The 20,263-nt window shown below is 38.6% G+C and overlaps 1 protein-coding gene across 4 annotated transcripts in view; it reads left to right on the top strand.

Annotated features, from left to right (window-relative positions):
- SOS1 (SOS Ras/Rac guanine nucleotide exchange factor 1) overlaps window positions 1-20,263 on the top strand; it is a 48,145-nt gene that overhangs the window by 13,712 nt on the left and 14,170 nt on the right. For all 4 annotated transcript variants that reach the window (XM_027696979.1, XM_027696981.1, XM_027696980.1 and 1 more), the window contains 6 exons: window positions 568-777; window positions 1,242-1,385; window positions 4,188-4,298; window positions 4,408-4,506; window positions 16,577-16,704; window positions 17,677-18,332. In XM_027696979.1, coding sequence (XP_027552780.1) covers window positions 568-777; window positions 1,242-1,385; window positions 4,188-4,298; window positions 4,408-4,506; window positions 16,577-16,704; window positions 17,677-18,332 — 1,348 coding nt within the window. The remainder of the gene's footprint in view (window positions 1-567; window positions 778-1,241; window positions 1,386-4,187; window positions 4,299-4,407; window positions 4,507-16,576; window positions 16,705-17,676; window positions 18,333-20,263) is intronic.

The following is a 20,263-nucleotide window of genomic DNA, read 5'->3' as shown; positions in this document are numbered from 1 at the left end:
TGGGTGCCCTTCCTCAAGGATTCATTTTAACAAGAGAACTCAGCAGTTAAGGACAGAAACTGGGCCATGTACAGTCTGTGGACAGGCCAGTGTTCATTGTGGGGAGATCACAGGATTCTGAGCATGATCACGTGTGACTTCCTGTTAAAGCTAAAACTGAAAAGCCAAAATGTGCACACCTTTTGACTTCAGATAGTATAGCATCTTCAGAAACTTAGACTGTGCACTGCTGATTCAGAGTAATACAATACAGCTAATTGTCTTTTTGTACTTCACAGACCTTTTAAAATTGTATTTGATTTTAGGACCACGTTCTTGGAGAGATGCCTGGATTGGTCTAAATGACTGTGAATCTTCAGAGATTGCCACTGCACATAATGACTTGCAAATTCATAGCAATGGATATTGCTTCTGTAATGCTCAACTGATTGCAGAGTGATAATACATAAATCTTACTGCTGATCAGTCTGATTTCACGGGAATAATAGGTTTTCTTTATTGGTAACCTACTGGTCAATCTTGAAAAGAGGTTCTGACTTTGTGGATTTCCCTCTCTTTGCTACCTAGGTATTAATGGATATGTTCCATCAAGATGTAGAAGATTTAAGTGCACTAACTTTATCTGATGAAGAACCCTCCACCTCAGGGGAGCAAACCTATTATGACCTAGTGAAGTCATTTATGGCAGAAGTTCGACAATACATAAGGGAACTAAATCTCATTATCAGAGTTTTTAGAGAGCCATATGCCTCCAACTCCAAACTGTTTTCATCTCATGTAAGTACTGTGCAAACCACAAACAAAAAAAGCGCCTACTATAATATCTATAAATGTAGATGAATACTTCTGAAATTTAACTGTTGTCCAGTTTAACATATCAGTAGTAGAGAAAGCATTTGTCTTGAGTTCTGAAATGGAAATAATAAAAGAGCACTTGTGGGGAAGTATGGGTTTTGTAGGACTGTGGAAGAAACCTCCCAATTTGCTATATTCACTTACAGGCTTGTAATTTTATGATTTGTCACTATGCTTTACCACATTTGAATAACTGTAAATTTTTATGTATTTATAGATATTCATTATTTTAAAAATACATTTAATCATCTTATATAAATTGTAGAAAAAGTATGTTATAAAATGACTGTAGAATCTTGTTTTGTGTAGGAAAGTTCTTGACTTCCACATCATAACAGAGTAGCCTTGCACGTTTGATTTTTGTCTTGTTCTGTTGCTTTTTGCAGGATGTGGAAAATATATTTAGTCGTATATCAGACATTCATGAACTTAGCGTGAAGTTACTGGGTCATATAGAAGACACTGTTGAAATGACAGATGAAGGTAGTCCTCACCCACTAGTAGGCAGCTGTTTTGAAGACATGGCAGAGGTAAGAAAAAATACTTGTTTGATTTTGGTTTTTTTTGCTATTCATATATATTTTAGTACTTGCAATTAGATGTAAAGTGCACCTCTGTTCTAGCTGCCTTTGTTCAGTTTGAGATCTCTTCTTCCAGCCCCACCATGATGAAGAGACTGGCTGTTTTTGAGAGTGCTCTTACCTTTTTAGTCTCTAAACCTTAGCTTTTAGAGTGGCTGTTTAAACTTTCAAGAGCACAGGTGGAAAAAATTGAACAAAAAAACTGTGACTAGACTTTGACAGAATTGGAAGTGTCCTGTAAATCATCTATAGATCCAGACTGCTGTGGAAAGACAAGGAGGAGCAAGGGCTGCTTTGCCAACAGGCTTGGTAAGCTGGTGAGGAAGGTTTTTGAACTAGGCTCGTTAGTGGATGGAGACCAAAGCTTGCAGATTGAAGAGGACAAGCTTAACAGAAAGCATGGCAACAAAGGTTCTTGTACCTTCCTCCTGAGAAGGTGGGATGCCCAAAGGCTCCTCTGAAGTGTCTGTTTCCCCAGGGTGCACGTGCTCATGCACAGACAAGAGGATCTGGAAGTCTGTGCACAATTGTGGAGCTGTCATGTGATTGTAATCAGGGACATGGCAGGAAGGACTGCCGTGATGGAGGGCTGTATGAATGAAAACAGGTGCTCAGGAGGGACGGGCAGGGGGTGAGGCCAGGAAGCCTAACAAAATATCAGCTCAAGTATATGGAGCTCTAGTATGGAATAAATGAGCTGGATGAATGCTTAAGGATCAGAATCAGAGGAGGATGCTACCAAAGGGCGTGGTGTGGTCAAGCTTCTCCTGCAAAGTCTGCCCAATTGACAAGTGGCACAACCCTTCTCTGAACAAGTAGGAGTCATCTCTTTATCACAGGCTCTAGCTTTCTTGAGAGAGAAGCAGTGTGTTCAGAGCACATGGAATATGCATTCCCAGTCTCTGAGAAAAGAGGGTTGGACTAGTAGGAGGCAAGGACATGCACAGTTTCTTGTTTAAGGGAACTTGGGCTCCTCACTACAAGAAAGATACTGAGGTGCTGGAGTGTGTCCAAAGAAGAGGTACAAAGCTGGTGAAGTGTCTAGAGAACGTGTCCTGTGCGGAGCAGCTGAGGGAGCTGGGGTTGTTTAGCCTGGACAAAAGGAGGCCAAGGGGGCACCTTATCACTCTCTACAGATACCTGAAAGGAGGCTGTAAAAAGGTGGGTGTTGGTCTCTTCTCCCAAGTAGCAAGTGATAGGACAAGAGGAAATGGCCTCAAGTGAGTTTTGGAGACAGTGCTATGCCCAGTCTCAAAAACACTGTTGAGGAGGTTCCTGTAAACTAGAGGCTGGTCAGTCTCTCCTCAGTCCCTCAGAAGATTAGCAAATCTTTTTGGAATTCACATCCAGCCATGTGAAGGACTAGAAGGTGACTGGCAACAGCTAGCACAGATTTCCAAAGGACAAACTGTACCTGACCACCTTGACTACTTTCGAAGAGATAGCTGTCTCCATGGACAGAGGGAAGAGCAGTTAATATCTCTTATCTGAACTTAAGGCTTTCAGCACAGTCTGTCATAGTATCCTTACAGTCAGCTTGGTGAGATGCAGCCTAGCTAGTTGAATTATGGAGCGTGTGGGAAATTGGCTGAACTGTCAGGCTTTTGAAGGACTGTTATCAGCAGTACAAAGGCCACCTGGAGGCCCGTGGTTAGTGGCATTCCTCAGGGTTTGATACTGCTTAATGTCTGGATTAGTGTTGTGCAAGGAGGTCCTGCCCCATCTAGTTGGTAAATTGTGGGGAGACACACAGGAGGACAGGGCTACTTCTTAGGGGACCTGACAGGCTGAAGAAATGGACCTATGGGAACCTGACAGAGCTGAGTAAAGACAAATATGAAATTGTGCACCTGGGACCAAACAACCCCGGGCAGTATTTCAGCTGAGGAGCAGTACTGTGTGACAGGGCTGGGAGGTCCTCAGGAATTGTCTGTGAAGGCTACTTACCTACTGCATTATATTAGGGAATGTGTAGCTGGAATGTTGAGGGATCACTTCTGTGTGGGACTTGAGACCACATCTGGTATACTGTGTCCAGTTTTGGGCTTTCTGGTACAAGATGTGCTTATACATGTACGTTGCCGTGATGGTTAAGGAGCTGAGGCCCGTGATGCCCAAAAAGGGTTGAGATTGCTGGGTTTATTTATTCTCGAGAAGTCTGAAGGAGATCTTACGATTGTCTTCAGTTAGGCAAAGGGAAGGTGTAAGGACAATAGAGGCAGGCTCTTACTGAGGCTTCACAGTTGAGAACTGTGAGATGAGTGAGAGTGTGCACGAGTGGTAAAACGATGAGATACTGGACGGGAGGAAATCGGCAACAAGAACACTTGAACATTGGAATAGGCTGTCCAGAGAGGTTTTGATGCCTCTCTACTTGGAGTTGGTCAGAACTCAGTTGGATGAGACCCTGAGAATCCTCAGCTAGCTTTGATGGTGGATTTGTCTATGGCCCTGAGGTAGGCCCTGCTTTGAACCGGGAACTGGGTCAGTTGACTTCCAGAGATCTCTTTTAGACTGATTTACTCCGTCAGTCTGTGCATGTAAAAGTTGGCTCTTCTCTACAGGTGTTTTGGAAAAGTCTATGTAGCATATGTATTTTCTTTAAGAAACATGGAAGTTTAGCTTTAAATCAGTTTTGTAAACTGATACTTTTCCTGCCTGTGGCAGGGGAGTTGAAACTACATGATCTTTAAGGTCCCTTCCAACCCAAGCCGTTCTATGATTGTAAAATTATTCTGTATCTCTTCTTAGGAACTAGCATTTGATCCATATGAATCGTATGCACAAGATATTTTGCGACCTGGGTTTCATGATCATTTTCTAAGTCAACTATCAAAGCCAGGAGCAGCATTTTATTTACAGGTAACTTGCCTTTAAGTAAGACATATTATTGATATTACTATTTTAATTACATTGCGTTGTTGCTTCAATACATTTATTGTTTTAAGACTGAAACTTATTTTGTTTCTAGTCAATAGGTGAAGGCTTTAAAGAAGCTGTCCAGTATGTTCTACCCCGGCTGCTCCTTGCCCCTGTTTACCACTGTCTCCATTATTTTGAACTGCTAAAAGTAAGAATGTTGTGTCAATCTGATGTATTTGGTTTTGTGTTTTGCTTTTTTAAATAATTCTCAGTGTTAGGTACCAGAGCTTTGTGTGCTCAGTTAGGGGTAAAATCTTTTACTAGAATGTGAGTAATAACACTGCTGTGTTGAATAAAAAGCAGGTTATGTGCTCTGCAGGTGTGTGCTATAATTAACTGAACATCAGCTTGTAATTTCATGGAAGTTTTACAGCAGCTAATGATTTCTGTCAAATAATCAAGCTACTATTAATTTAGAAAGCAATAGGGATCTAGATACTCATATTCTTGGAATGATAGTTGCAACAGTGTTAAGAGATAATGGCAAATGGCTGTATTATAGATGTCCAAGGCTTTCTCAAACTGTTACTTTGTAAATTTAAAATCACAGCAAGAGTTTCCATCAGACTTAATTTTGTTTCCATAAAAGCTTCAGTGTTCTTGCAGTGCACATCCCATAGGCTTGTAAAGGTGATATCTTTCCTTCGAAGGGAAGGCTTGGTTTGATATATGTACTACTTGGGCTTTTTGTAATGAGACTCCCATTGATAGGGCCACAGGAACATACACACATGTAAAGCAAATAGCTACAGAATGTTTTTCTGGGGCATTGATGTTGAGTAATGATCTTTAAGGAGTGTAAAGCATTCTGAGGAAAACTTTCAAGCAGAATCTTCATTTGAACTTAATGGAAACTCATAAGGCACACAGTGTTCCAAACAAATATGTAGGGAAATTTGGATCCAAAGTTAAAAAGAAAAAAAGAAAAAAAAAAAGAAAATCTCTGCTGTTTTGAAGAAATCTGCATGTGTTTCCTTGAATGTTTGTTGGGTTGTCTTTGAATAACCCAGTACTTAGGTCCTCTTTGAGTCCAAGTGTCTACAGTTTTAACACCATTTTTACTGATTTAGATCTACATATACAGCTTTGGCACATAGCTCATCTTGTATAACATGGTTTTTGAAAAATTTTGGGATGTATGCATGATCTGTTTGTCCAGTTCATGGGTTTGGTCCGACTTTTCAGACGTCTTTAAAATATTAAGCATTTTCTTTAATCCATTGGAAGGGAGGTATGATACAGCTTGTTTGCATTTTGTATGATAAAGACCTGCATAGACATAAAGTTTCCCTGCTCATGCTTCTATCACACAGTCTCAAAATGCAGTACCTGGTGGCTTTGCATACTTCCATGTGAACATGGCACAGTCATATGTAATAGATAAAGCATGAAGGATTAATGTCATCTGACACACAGGCATCCTGTGTTGCTTCTTCCACTGGCAATTTTAAGAGGGGAAAGAGAGCATGTGTGCTTATGTAATGGGGAGCAGCTTGTGTTCACCTTTGTTAGGGCAAACTGTAGTCTAAGCTAAGCTCACCTCCAGAAGGTGTGATCAGTCTTTGCAAGCCGTGACCTGTGCTTTATGTAAAATTCTTGTCTTTTTGCGTTCATGCTCTACACCCTGCCCTCCACTCTGTGTCAATCTGATACTGTTGGGCTGAATTTTATTCTGTATATGATAACCTTCCAGGTTCTCTTCCCACCATGTAGCTCATCTCACATTTTAGTGAGACACCTGTCACTGTGGTCTGTGACTGGTGATACACGTCGTAGGCAGTGATGGATAATAGGCGCACGCGAAGAGAAAGATATTGCCTCTCGTGGCATTATCTTCAACTGTCAATGAGCATTCAGCATATGAATCCCTCCCTCAATTAGTCTCTGCTAGCAATAACATTTTCTTTCTTGTATCTGGAATCTTTAAAGAGATTCCAGCTTGATTATACTTAAAAATCACCTGACGGAAGAGGAGGTTACCTGCTGCAGAAGGGTATTGGTGCAATTATTTAGCCATATCATCAAGACAGTTTCACTGATGCAAGGTTATATTGAATTCTCTGGTATGGTAAGACACCTGATTTAGTGCTTGCAGCCATATCTATAAATAATCAAGTTAAAAATGCTATGAAAATGGATCTCTTGGTATGAAGACGCAAAATGTTGGCAAAGTAGCATGTGGAAAAACCATTTTATTTCTCTTGAATGTAGATATACTTAAGGATAAAGAGTTTAGCATTTTTCTTTGAGCTGTACTTTATACTTTGTACTTTGAAGTATCTAAAATGCATTTCAGCTACCTTCTAACTATGCAAATTAAAAAAAAATCTATTCACTAATGGTTATCTAAATGGTTATCACTAAATGGTTATCTAAATGGTTATCACTGAAGCCTTCCTGAAGTTGGGCAGGGCACCAGGAATGCACAAATAAATATTCTGTTTTTAGCTAAAGCTACATTGTTGGAAAGTTAGAATAGGACTAAGGGCTGTGTTTTCCTTCAACCAACCTGAAAAGTCCTCAAACTTTTATATAGTAAACTAACTATATAAAATAGCAGTTTCATAGGAGACTGCCCTTTTCTGCAAATTTTCAGATAATATGAATGGGCTTTTCTGAATCATGGAATCATAGAATAGAAGTGTGAACTTTTAAGTGAAAGGTAGGGTGGTACAAACAGTGCAGTTATTCATCACCTTGAGTAATTGAAGAAAGAAGTTTACAATACCTTTAAATTGAATTTGGCACTGTTTCGAATGCTGTAAATTTGTATGTACTCTTTCCTTTCATTGGATAAACAGAAGATTACTTTAAAATTCTTTATTTTCCAACTAGGAACGCTGCAAAGCGTATATAAACTTTGCTTAGGTATAACAGTATGTTTTTGGGAAACAGGAGAGCTTCATAGGTTGAGGTTTTTTTAAACCAAATGCAACCTTGACTCCCATGATTCATGAATGGTAACCTATTGTCTCTTTGATATTATTTTTTAGTTAGAATTCTATCTATAGTGATCTAAAAATCTCAGGATGCTTTCACTTCACATCAGCATCTAGTGCGTTTTATTTGTTTTTTTTTTTTTTAAGCTTTGTTCTTAGATGAAAAATAACTTGCCAGTCTTTTCACTGATGATATTAAATTTGTTACAAATTTACCACCTTGCTGCTGAAGAAGGCACAAGGTGGTAAAATGTTAGTAGTTTAGGACTAGAGTATCTTTAGTTTGATCCCTTAATTTTCTTGCTGTGTGTGGTGGTGTTGGGCAAAACATCCCAAACTATTTTGGGCTTTGATTTCACTTTCATTCTCAGGCTTGTTTGAGCCAGTGTCATGTTGGAGAGTGTAACAAATTTAATGAATTTGGTTTGCAATCACATCTGTAAGTGGTGTAACCCAGCCCAGGGTGGAGAATCACTGAGTGTTAATTAGTTGAACTTTGGCAGTCTGCAAAGCTTTTACAGTATCTGCAATTATAGATCATTGTCTCAAAACACTGTCTGGATTGCTTGCCTTTAGTACAGGCACTGAGATTAACACGTTCTCTTGCTTTAATCAATTCTTGAAGCATCCATCAATTACTATTAAAATCAAAAAATCACAGATTTGAGCTAGCTGTGAATTATTTAAAGCAAGTATTCCCTTAGTGTCAGCAAAAGATTTTACTTTCTGAAGTCACTTTGGATTCAGTGCTTCTTTCCAAACACGGTAACTTGTATGCACAATACAGGTTTGAAATAAATAAAAATCAGAAGTATTACTGTTTTACATAATTTATATATGTAACTGCAGATGTGGATGATTTATCATATCCACTGGAGATAATGTGCAATTCTAGATCTCTGTCACAGATGGAGGTCTGTCTGTTGGACAAACTGTAGCTTGACCAAACTGTTGCTAGTCTGTGATAAGGACTACAAAGAGTATTTGGGTGTTTCCTGGGAGAAGAAGCTGGTAAAATTTGGTCTGAAGTCTAAGAAGAGGTTTCCTAGAGTATGACAGTAGGTGAAAAATTTAAGAAACTTCTTCATATGGTTAAACTAAGAAGACTTGTATTACAAGGGGAATGTTGTAAAGGTTCAGAAGTTGTGTCTTATGGTAGAAGTTGGAGGTGGTACAGCTGGGTTGCTTGTGAGCATTCATTGGCAATATTTCTATTTGAAATTTATTATTTATTTAAAGCTTTAAATGCTGGTGGGCTTATGCTTTAAGTCAGTTCTGTGTTTATCAGCCGCAAGGGAAGTTGATAGGGGAAAATAAAACTTTGTCACATGGGGGGGTGTGTGCACACTTTTCCCAGAAACGTGGTTAATGTTAATCTAACTAATTGGTCTCTCTGGTGTAGCTCTTTATTTTCTTTCTAGCTGTGGCAGTTGTTGATGTATTTCCTGTGTGTTTGTGTCAGATAAATATATGCACATGTGTATCACTTCATTGTCAATGATTTATGTCATTCGTTATGGAGTTGTGGTGGGGCTGTATGTTTTATTTTATAGCTTTTTTTCCTTATACACAGGATGTATTTGGGTTTTTGAGATGCAGATGTCTCTTTCTAGGAGATTTTCTAATGAGAAGTAACTACCTCAGAGAACACTTTTTTCTGTTATCCCTCTAAAGTCACCTTTCTGCAAAAGCTGGATAAAATCTAACAGAAGTAAAAGTAAAAAAATTCCTTCTGACTTTGCTTACAGTCCTCAGTGACACTTGAGCTGTGTTCTATCAATCTGCTGCCAGACCAACAAAAGCTGTACTTTAGTCCTTTGAAGAAGGGAGTAGAGTATCACAGGGCCAGACTTCTTAATCTAGATGTCGCTCTCTGTGGGAAGTCAAATGAAGCACTGACTGAATTCCAACTTACAACTTCACTTATGTGTTCAATTGTAGGGTTCCAAAGTCCCGTTTTCCAATGAATTTTCTAAAAATACCTGCATGGCAAAGTGTCTGTGGTACAGTGGGAGTTAGAAGAGCTGTGTTGTAACTGACTGTTTGCTGGGGCTGGTGATCTGTTCCCAGTTTTCAGTGACTGCTGTTAATGATGGGCAATAGCTCTTTAGCTTGCTTACATGGCAGCAGTTTATGCTGAACACCCAAGGCCAAGCTGTTGTGAAAATAGATGGGTGATACAGGAACTTGGACAAATTTTGTTCCTTTTTTTTCCCCACTGAGTAAAAGTTTTGACACAATCCATTGAGGATTGAATGTTAAGAAGCTGGGATTTTCAACTCCTAGTTTTTGTGACTGTGGCAGTCATGATACAGTCCCCGATACACTTGTATTGCTGTATAATCTTTCAATAACAGTAGTGTATTTCCCTGTCCTCTTCTCCTGCCACATTCTGTACAAAAGACAGATCCTTGGAGAGAGGTTGTGCTATGGTTGAGATTTTTATATGCTTGATTTCTTCAGTGGAAGTACTTCTGGGTGTGGAGCTGTGGATTTAGTCTCACTACCAGCATCGTTTCTCTGTTTGTTCTTATAGCAGTGGAGATTAATGTTTTCTGTCAGTGGAAACTGATGTAAATGTGTAGGAAATAACAAACACAAGTAAAACAACAAGTTCCCTTTGTGCTTTCTGTAGACCAAGTCTACAGATGGATTTCTGCTTGTCGTCCTTTATTTCACTTACTGTTTTTTAATTAATCACCAGGGTTCCTCTTAAAATCAACAGGGTCCTGCTATTGCTCCCCAAAATGATCTTTGAAATTTTGAATTCACCTTAAGTAGTGTTCAAAAATTCATACATTTCTGTTCAAAAATTCATACATTTCTGTTCAAAAAAATCATATATTTCTATCCAAACATAGAGGTGTCATCCAGTTTTGCTTATAGCCTTGCAACCTTGTCTGGCAAAGATCAGACTTGAAATGTGTCAAACCAGAAAAAGTGGATTTTAATCCACTTTGGAGTTACAAAAGAGAAAGGGAAGATGTTTTCAAATTGCATTGTCTTTACTATGGAGAATTTGGGGGAAGAAAATGGAAGACCTCAATTACAAGTGTGGAAGCACATAGGTAAATATTTTGTGATATTTCAAATACTGATCTAACTAAATGTTATGAATGTAATTATGAGTTTTAAATTTCTAATATATTCTGCAGGTCTGCTAATAAAGATGAGACAAACCAAAGTGACAGTAAGAAAGAAGAGTTTCAGAGCATGAAGGCTCTGGAAGAATCTGTGTGAACTTGTACATTTGTTGCAGAAAGGTAATGATTCTGCCATGGAAGAAACATCAGCATATGCAAAAAAAAATCCCCATATTTCTGAAGAATGCAGAGCAAATGGGTTTTCCATACTCTGAGAAGACAAGGCCTCCTATAAGCAAAGTAGCCATTTCCCTAGTAATGAAATCCGGGCACGTAAAATGCAGAAATGGCAGCTGGTAGCCTACAAGAAGTCTGAATGTTTAGGAAATGGTTTTATGAGAACATCAAAGAATGTGTTTGAAAAAAAGGCTTTGTTTTTCTATCCCTTCCTTGATGAAGGCAATGTTCATTGTGTAAGCTAACACTGATCACATACGTAAATCCCTTCCCAATTGCAGAAGCTGAGAGCAAAATTGCACTTCTTCTTGCTGAGCAGATACCAGGTGAAATACTGCAAGGTGCAGTAGCTCGTGAGCAAACCTAATCTGGAGTATGATCTCCTGACAGGCTATATCCATTTATGGGAATGCTAGGGAGAAATTGGCCACAAAGGAAACCTGTTACAGTAAACTTTGGACTGCTGAATTAGTAAACATCAGCTGACAGACTTGTGTAGTGTGTATTTCTGGATGGGTCTTCCTGACTTTTGCTCAGTTGTCCATCCTGATTTGAAAAATGGCACTTACTCTTCAGAGTAGTGTCATTTAATTCTGAAACAGATGTATTTTAATTTCATACACACACCCCTCCCCAAATAACATTCACATTGAGTAATCAAAGTAGCAGTTCCTTAAATTCATGTTTCCTTAACCCAAATGTTTTTACTGTCTTGGGCTCAGATGACGTTTGATGAACTTAAATTTTCAACATATATTTAAGATCTATTATAAGTCACATAGTAAGAGTGTAAAAGAACCTGTAATCTTGTACTAAAAGTTGAAATACTTCTTATTTTCCTCTTTTTTAATGCTTTACTTCTCCAGTATGCTTCCCAACGGGCTGATCGTGTTTTATATTGTGAGTTAAAACTTAATGTGAAATAAAAGATGAGGGCTTTAAAAAGTGTCCTTTAGGATGTACTTTCAAGAGAATGCCAAAGGCTTTTTGTAACTAATTATTTGATATCTGGGGTTTGATATTTGACAAGTGTATGTAAGATGGTACAATTTTATGTAACTTTTTAGAATTAAACTGAGAAGGCATAGTTAAACTTTGGGTGGAGAAAAAGCTTTTATCATTATTTCAGTAATATATATTAAGTTCCGTTCCACTCAATGCAACTAACGCTCCTGCTGTAATGTAAATCTAAATAAACAGTTAGAACTGTGTGAATATTTTTGCTGCACTGTGCTCAAGATTGTCTGAGTTTATATGTAAACAAAATGACTTTTCAAATTTCAGTGCATTAAAGCTGTTTATGTATGTTCAGAAATATGGCACATGAAGTTTCCTTCAAGATTCAAGAGTGAGGTGCCTTTTAGATTGCTAGCATTTTCCAAAAGTGTATAGTGTTCCCTGCAGATGTTCCCATTTGCTGCTCCAGATGATTTCCTGATGCTTTCTCAAAATTAAAGTTTCTAGATATGAGAACACTTTTTTCCTCAATATACTGCTGCTTTGGGTTGAGTTTTTTTGTTATTTGTAGGAATTACAAAAAGTCAGAGAGTGCTCTTGGGTATCTCAGTGCTGCAGAGAAAACAATCCAGGATTGTTTTGTGGCAAAGTGCCAGCAGACCTGCCTGCTTCGTCAGAGGAGAAACCCCGTTTGTTTTTATTCTTTATTATAAAATAGTGTGTTTCAGGATTGCCTTTTGGTAGCACCCCATTTTCAGAAACATGTTGAAGAAAATGGTGAGGCATTGGAACAAAAGCTGGAGTAACTGGTGTCATTGCACTTCAGGTTCCCATGTATGCATGTGGTTTACCTATGTGGTATTTCCCTGTGGAGCAGATAGCTAGGTCATGCTGCAGCCAGGCTTGATTTGCCAGCTGTGCAGCTGTTTTGTGGGCTGTGGGCTTCAGGATCTCTGGAGAAATTACACAGTGGGGTTTGAAGAGGTTTCTCTGAAGCAGCACTAGTTTGAGCTTATTGAGTACTGTGGTGTGGAGCTTCCACTTGTAACATTGGACCACTTATGCACTAAACTTCTTGAGTTAATGTTGTGAGGGGCAATAAGTATCTACAACCAAGTAATCTTGAGTTAAGCTTAAGTAAACACAACTGTGATTTTCCTGCCTCCCGTATTCGACTCTTTCTTCTGTGTATTGAAGCTGGTTTTTGATCTTACCTCGAGATTAATTGGGGACCTTGCAGTTCACAAATGTTAGTGGTTAGATTTAGAATAATCTTTTAGGAAGACGAAAGTCTAGAATGTGATAAAAGCCTTACAGTACAAGAATTTACATCCATCGTCATGCCTGCTAGTGTGGTTATAATTGCATATTCTCATACATGTTTTCTATCATTGTATTTCTGGATAGATGCTTCCCTGACAGTGTTAAAGAATTACTACCATAGTCTAATTTTGCACTGCATGAGAAGGATTTCTTTTCAATCTGTTTGAAATTTCTGGGGTTTCTAAATGTCTAATCCTTGTGCTATGCAACAGGTGCAACAAAATATCTTGTCTTCCATTTCTCGATATTTCTTCAAAACTTGTGGCCTAGGATGTTGTTTGTTGTTTGGTTTTTTTTATTAGAGACTTCCATAGCAGTCTATATTCCAAGTTTGTTTTCCTTGAATGATCAGGATACTGCGCCAGTAGTCTTGTGGATCACATGAGCTATAAGCCAATATTTTCTCATAAGATTATTAAACGCGCAACATCTGTAATACTGCTGATAATCAGAAATCAGCACTTCCTTCACATAATATTACAGTATTCTTCGCAGTGCACTTTATGTAAAAAAACACACACAAAAAACTACCCCAAAAACAGCTACCACCACTTACTTAGCATTTCCCTGGTTCGTTCATTAGGGGGCACTGCGTAGCTGTAGAAGAATCAGTGGGATTTGCAGGTGCTTTGCAGTGATGCCACTTCACATTCCATAACTACCTCTTTCAAACTGTCTGGGGCCAGTGTAAGATGAAAACATTGCTGTAATTTAAGCTCAGTTCTGACTAAGTCTGTTATTGGCAATTATACAATACCATGCTGGCATATAAACTTCCAAACTTCTGTGTCCAGAGAAGTGTCTTTGTAGGAGTTCACAGCACTGTCTGGTTTGCCTTTTGTGTTGGTCTTACACATGAGAAGACGCACACTTCTACACACTGCTTTGTAAATGTTAAACCTGGAGCATAATTGCACTCACTGGACTCCAATTTAGTTTCTGTTTACCATTGGAAATGGTAAATAGCATTTATCATTACTCCCAATGGATCCTGATGGGGAAAAGTTAACTGCTTTCTCTCCCGCACTATATACAAATACATGTTTTGCTTTAGGACATAGACTATTCTGTGATGAACACTTTTGCAACTGGAGAGAGATGGCTGTAAAAAGCATTTTATAAGTAACATAGGAGCAGAATGCTTTGCAGTAATGAGTGTTAATCTGTACCAGTTTGTTTCCAAAGAGAATGTACAGAATACTGTAGGACCTAATAAGGCTTATTTTCAAGGAAACTAGGCTAAAACAATCTCATCCGTTGTTGAAGGGTAGCAACCCAGAAATTATAGGAAATCCAGCCAGACTATTTTGATGGAAGTTTGTAAAAAGGCAGTGCACATGGCAAAGAGCTTTCTTGGAACTCTTGTGTAGGAAAGATGCAAAATCTTAGAGACAGTTACAGGTTTTTCTTAGCTTTCTTTCAGGACTTCTGCCAGCGGTGCTGCACCTGCCTCATTTGTCTGAAATCCTCTCTAAACCTAGGTGATCTGCAAAACTGAAGCAAAGGAAAGATGATACCTCTTCTAAATCTAGAGAGTAGAGGAATATGATGAGGGTAGTTTGTTCCTTCTTGGAATGATGTATTCTCCCCAAGACCTTCCGGGAAGTAATGCTTATTGTAATGCATTGTCAGCTCTATTTCAGTGAGCTGAAATAGTGAGCTACTATTACATGAGTAGGCACTCATGTATGAGTAGGCACTCATACCTAATGCTGCTTAGGTTGAGAGTGTGACAGATTGCACTACATGAACTAAAGCTGCCTAGAATAAATTTTGTGGTGATCCTTATGGCTGAAAACATAAAGTAGTCTTTGGCATTGACAGCTACTGCATTGAATGATTAACTCTGGTTAGGGAAAAATGTAATGCTTTTCTCTGACCCATTCAAATGTCAAACACATGAATATGTTGTATTCAGTTGGATTTTGGAGGACAATACTTCTCTTTCACACTGAAAGCAAACATCATGATTGTACTTGTTTCCAAGAGTGTCTTGTTCTGGTCTGTGTTGGCCTGTTGCTTCACTTCTACCACCTCTGTCAAAAATCTTTTCAGTAGAGCCAGATCTTGGTGTGTAATAGTCTAAAATGCTTGTCTCTTAATAATCCTGTGAATGTTATTTCATTTTTATGTCTAAACCAGAGCTGCAGTCACCAATTCTTTCACAAACTGTAATGTGAAACATTTTCATGCTTAAATGAAGATTTAAGATGAAAATCTTAATCAATCTTAAACATGGCAGATCTTGTTTTGTAAAACTTACCCATCATAACAACAGTTACAGACAAAATATTAGTATTACCTGTTCTCCTACTGTTTTAGTTTAGAATTCTATTATATTTTTTGCCCTTTAAGATATGTTGTTAGTATATGAAGGCATGAATGTAGCTTGTACTCAATAGGGACTTGGGCACCGTGGTTTTACAAGCTGGCCATGAACAGCCGAGCAGCCCCTCCATGGAGGAGGAACAGTTACTTCTCCCTACCATCCCTCTGGTTATTGTTTTTCTCCTTTGCTTTTTTGCATGAAAAAAATCTTAGTCCTGGTGGATAAGCTGTGCATTAGCCAGATGAACACCCTCCCAGCAACAGAGACCTGTATTGCTGATCAATGAGTGTGTAGCCATCAAATTGAGGGAAACAGCAGCGCCTACCTGTTCACTACGCAAAAGGCTATGTCAGGAGAGCCACATCCAGCTCGGGCTTCCTGTTGACTTTGGTGTATTGAAACAAGCCCCCTGGAAGGGCTTGTCGAGAGGACTTGATGCATGGAGCATGTGATGAAGCTGGGGGAGTGGGCTTACTTATTCTGAATAAAAGGAGGCTGAGGAGGAGAAGAAGCCTTGCTCCCGTCTTTGACCGTGTGATGGGGTGGGGAAGACAGAGAAATACTGTTTGCAGCTGCACAGTACTTCCACATATTCCACTCTGAAAAGTCAGTAAGGGAAATCCTGATAAGCTATTGGAAAAAAAAACCTTTACCTTGAGGGATTTCAGACATTGGAACTGATTGTCCAGAAAGGTTTTCGCTACTCTATGTTGAGAATGATTCAAAACTCGCTATGGTTCTAGGCAATCTGATCTATGTTGGCTCTGCAGTTGAGCTGAAGGTCGGATAAGGTGATCTCCAAGGTCCCCTTCAACCTGAATTATTGATTAGACTGTTACTAGTGAGATGAGAGCCCTTGTAATCTTCTGTTTATAAATGTGATGAAGGAGTTTTGCTTAGCTTTGGGTCCAGGTTGTCTGTTCCAGGAGTGTTTATGTGTGTTAAAAATGTACAGACATCCCACTGATTTATCTTGTGCTGTAGAATGGTGTATGTTGCGAGCTCCTTCATCACTTATCACTCTTAAGATTTAACATCTCTAATGGGTTCCTTTAAGGAGATGTAAGGTAAATCAAACTGGTTTGAGATAAATAATGCCTGTCTGAGTGTGTTTGTGTCTGGGGGACCTTAGTGACTGCTGCTCTCCTTTTACTGAGCTTAAGTTCTTAGCAGACTGTTGTCTCTCACCTGTGTCAGTAAGGCACCTGGTTATTTCATTAACTTTAATAACAAACAGAAACATGCAAAATCAGCAGATGGTTAGATTTCTTCTTCCTGGGTCAAACTTCTGGATTTGTACATTCGAAAATGCTTGTAACACTCTCTGTCTTTTACTTTCAATGTTCACAGCAATTGGAAGAAAGAAGTGAGGATGAAGAGGATAAAGAGTGCTTAAAGCAAGCAATAACTGCCTTACTCAATCTTCAAAGCAGTATGGAACGGATATGCTCCAAAAGCCTTGCAAAACGAAGGCTTAGGTAAACGTTTCCGGTTTTCCTGCTTTCTGCTCTTAATGCTTTGCTATAAATCCAGGGCTCCCAGTTTCCTCTTTTAGTAAACAATGAACAAAATAGTTTGTGACAAGCCTGCTTTTTCAGAGGAAGTGACATCAAAGCCAAGATAATTTGTTATTGTTTGAAAACAGTTCTAATTTCTATGTGTCCTTGCAAACTGGTAGTTGAGACGTTCTGAGAATTCACTGGTAAGTAGAAAGTTATGGCATTTGTGGGATAATTATGCTCAGATAATAAATATCCACCTAAAATATTGTAAAAGTACCTTTCTGTGTGATTAGAAGAGAATGTTCTTGAATTTGAAACTACTTAATCTGAAGAGTTTTTTGTGCAATATTAGTTAAAATTATCACTGGATAATAGAAAAAGATGCATAGCTAACTGGTACTTAGTTGCACTGTTGTAGCAAATTCTTGGATTATGCTACCTGCTGTTTCTTTTAGTGCTAATGTTTGTGTAATTATTTAAACATGTTAAAACTTTGCTTTTGCTCTTAAAATTGTTTCAATATTTTCTTTGCCAGGCAAGTTTTGTGCTGCAAAGGGTAATCTTTAGGCTTAGATATGAATGCATTTAACAGCTTATTTTTTCTGAATGTGCTCATTTCAAATTAATGCAATCTAAAATTGTTTTGTTGGTTATGAAAGTGAGTGGTTTGTTAGGCTAAGAAGCACTAACAGCTTGCCTGCATCTGGTTGCCTGTGTTTAGGTAAAATATTTGTTGCTGAAGATAAGTAGAGAATTTATCAGATGAGATACTTAACAGAAACATTAGTCAAGGCTTACAGTAATACTGATATTGAGTGCTGAAATTGCATTCTCGATAGAATTCACACTACTCAGAATGATGATCTGGTGTTTTTGCTGTTAGTGGTGGTTGTGTTTTTCAAATACATGTATACTAATAGGCTGCCTTTCTCCCATCCTTCACTGAAGTGAATCTGCATGCCGGTTCTATACTCAGCAGATGAAGGGGAAACAGCTAGCAATTAAGAAAATGAATGAAATCCAGAAAAATATTGATGGTTGGGAGGGTAAAGACATTGGACAATGCTGTAACGAGTTCATCATGGAAGGAACACTCACACGTGTAGGAGCAAAGCACGAGAGACACATATTTCTATTTGATGGCTTGATGATTTGCTGTAAGTCAAATCATGGCCAGCCAAGACTTCCTGGTGCTAGCAATGCAGAATACCGACTAAAGGAAAAGTTCTTCATGCGAAAGGTACAAATCAATGATAAAGATGACACTAATGAGTACAGACATGCTTTTGAAATCATCTTAAAAGATGAGAACAGTGTTATTTTTGCTGCTAAATCAGCTGAAGAGAAAAACAACTGGATGGCAGCATTGATATCTTTGCAATATAGAAGCACGCTGGAAAGAATGTTGGATGTAACAATGTTGCAGGAAGAAAAAGAGGAGCAGATGAGATTTCCGAATCCTGAGCTTTATAGATTTGCAGAACCCGACTCTGAAGAGAATATTGTGTTTGAAGAAAACATGCAGCCCAAATCTGGAATCCCCATCATCAAGGCAGGAACTGTTGTGAAGCTCATCGAGAGGCTGACTTACCACATGTACGCAGGTGAGGTACTTGGTTTATATAGCCAAAACTCAAGGTGGTGACTCATTTATTCTTCTCTTCCTGTGTTAAATACATGCAGCAAAATATAGAAAGTGAGTGGAAAGTGAGTGTGCTTTGCAGTGCACATACTCTGGTATGCTCTTTGGCTTATAGTTTTGCCATCTAAGTATTCCCTGCTGTAGCTGTTAAGAATGTGAATCCTGTTTGGCTGAATGTATGCATGTGCATAAGGTTTTCTTGTGCAAGGGATGGGGGGATGGGGGCCTGCAGGAATTGAGCTCTAGACAATACTTTTTCCTTTATGCCCCAGGCTACAAGAATTGCCTTCCCTGGAGACTTCCAAAGCTTGGTGGCACATGAAGCGCCAGCATTGCAGGAGAAATTATGGGCCCAGTGTTTTCAGTTAAGGGTTGTACTCTATCATCTGTTACCTATGTCCGTGCTGGTGTGTAATGGAAAGACCAATATCAGCTTGATAGAAGCAGTCACTTGCATAATTTGACCTCAGGACTTTGTCTTAATCAGAACTTCTGTGAGGATTTCATGTAAGGACTCTTGACTTAGGGTTTCTGTTTGTGTTGAAGACACATTAAAGACATTTATGTGATTATCCAGGCTAACCTCAATGTGTGGAGTTTTTCCTGATAACATCCCAGCATTTTCATAAGCTGTGCTGCCAAGCATGGACTTGTATTTGGGGTTTGGAGGTTTTTTTGTTATTTTTCTGGTTCTGTCTGTGTGTCAGTTATTCTAATACTTCACGCATCTTGGTATTAGTACTTTTCATATTCAACAGTTTCTTTTTTTTCTTTCTATTTATTCTTTACACTCTGATTATCATAGATTGTTCTTCTGCAACTCAGTCCTAGGTACCCTCCATAAACCAGGAATATTTGTTTGAAAGAATATAATACATATATTATATAAAAATATATAGTTATAAGCGGAATATAATTTGTGTAGTTTAGTACTCGTTTACTTTTTTAAATACTGGTAATTGCTTCTCTTTACTCCACTGCTTTTATTGCTCTTCTTCTCAGTTCCTTGACTTTTTCTTACATTTACTAAAAGGCCAAGTGCAATATTGTGCTGGCAGTTTTTACCAGAGCAGTCTTGTGCCTGTCTTCATTTTCTTGTAACTTTATAAACTTCTAGCTCTTGGCTTCAAATTTTATAGGCATGATTTATTACATAACTTTATGGTTTCGGAAGTTAAAATCAAACAATTCAGTCTTAGAGAAAGGAAAACACTTTTTTTTTTTTTTAAAGCTAGCATTGCCTTTGCCAAAGAATTAGCAAAAATAGTCCTTCATTAGTACCCTTATGAACATTTGCTTTGCTTTGGCTGACTTGTGCACCGTTGAAAATTGCCTTTTTCAGACGTGCTGGGACTTCAGTGCCATAGCTAACAGGGCTCTTCAGGCATTATGTCTGTCCAGGGAGCCACAGACTACATTGTTCAGTTCCATAAAACAGGAAGGCCTCTTTTTGTGACGTGTGTAGCTTGTTGAAATACGTCTCTTGTATGGGAATTTTTTGCATCTGCATCTTTTTCTTTGGCCTTTCTAGCCCATAGAACATCAAGAATTTGGATCAGTTGATTAGATCCATTTTGTCCACTGTCATTTAAATCCCTGCTTGTGACAATCTCTATTTAATAGGGCTTTAAGTAGGTTGCTTGAAGCCTAATGTTGTAGGTATGGGTGACATTGACCAAACTATTGCATGAGAACACTGAGAACATAGGTACTGTGAGATAGGCTGAAAGACTTTGACCAAAAGCATAAAAATGGTTGTCTTGTAATGTATTTAGCCTGTCTTTGTAGCCTTAAAGATCTTCCTGCAACTTACATGAACGTGATGCTGAATTGCTAGATTGCACATCATTTCTCAACATTCTTATCTTCTATACCTTCTGCTTTATAATTGGT

This window comes from Neopelma chrysocephalum, unplaced genomic scaffold (genome assembly GCF_003984885.1).
Source record: "Neopelma chrysocephalum unplaced genomic scaffold, ASM398488v2 Primary Assembly neopelma1_117, whole genome shotgun sequence".
Lineage (NCBI taxonomy): Eukaryota > Metazoa > Chordata > Aves > Passeriformes > Pipridae > Neopelma > Neopelma chrysocephalum.
This window is presented reverse-complemented; position numbering and strand designations above follow the sequence as displayed.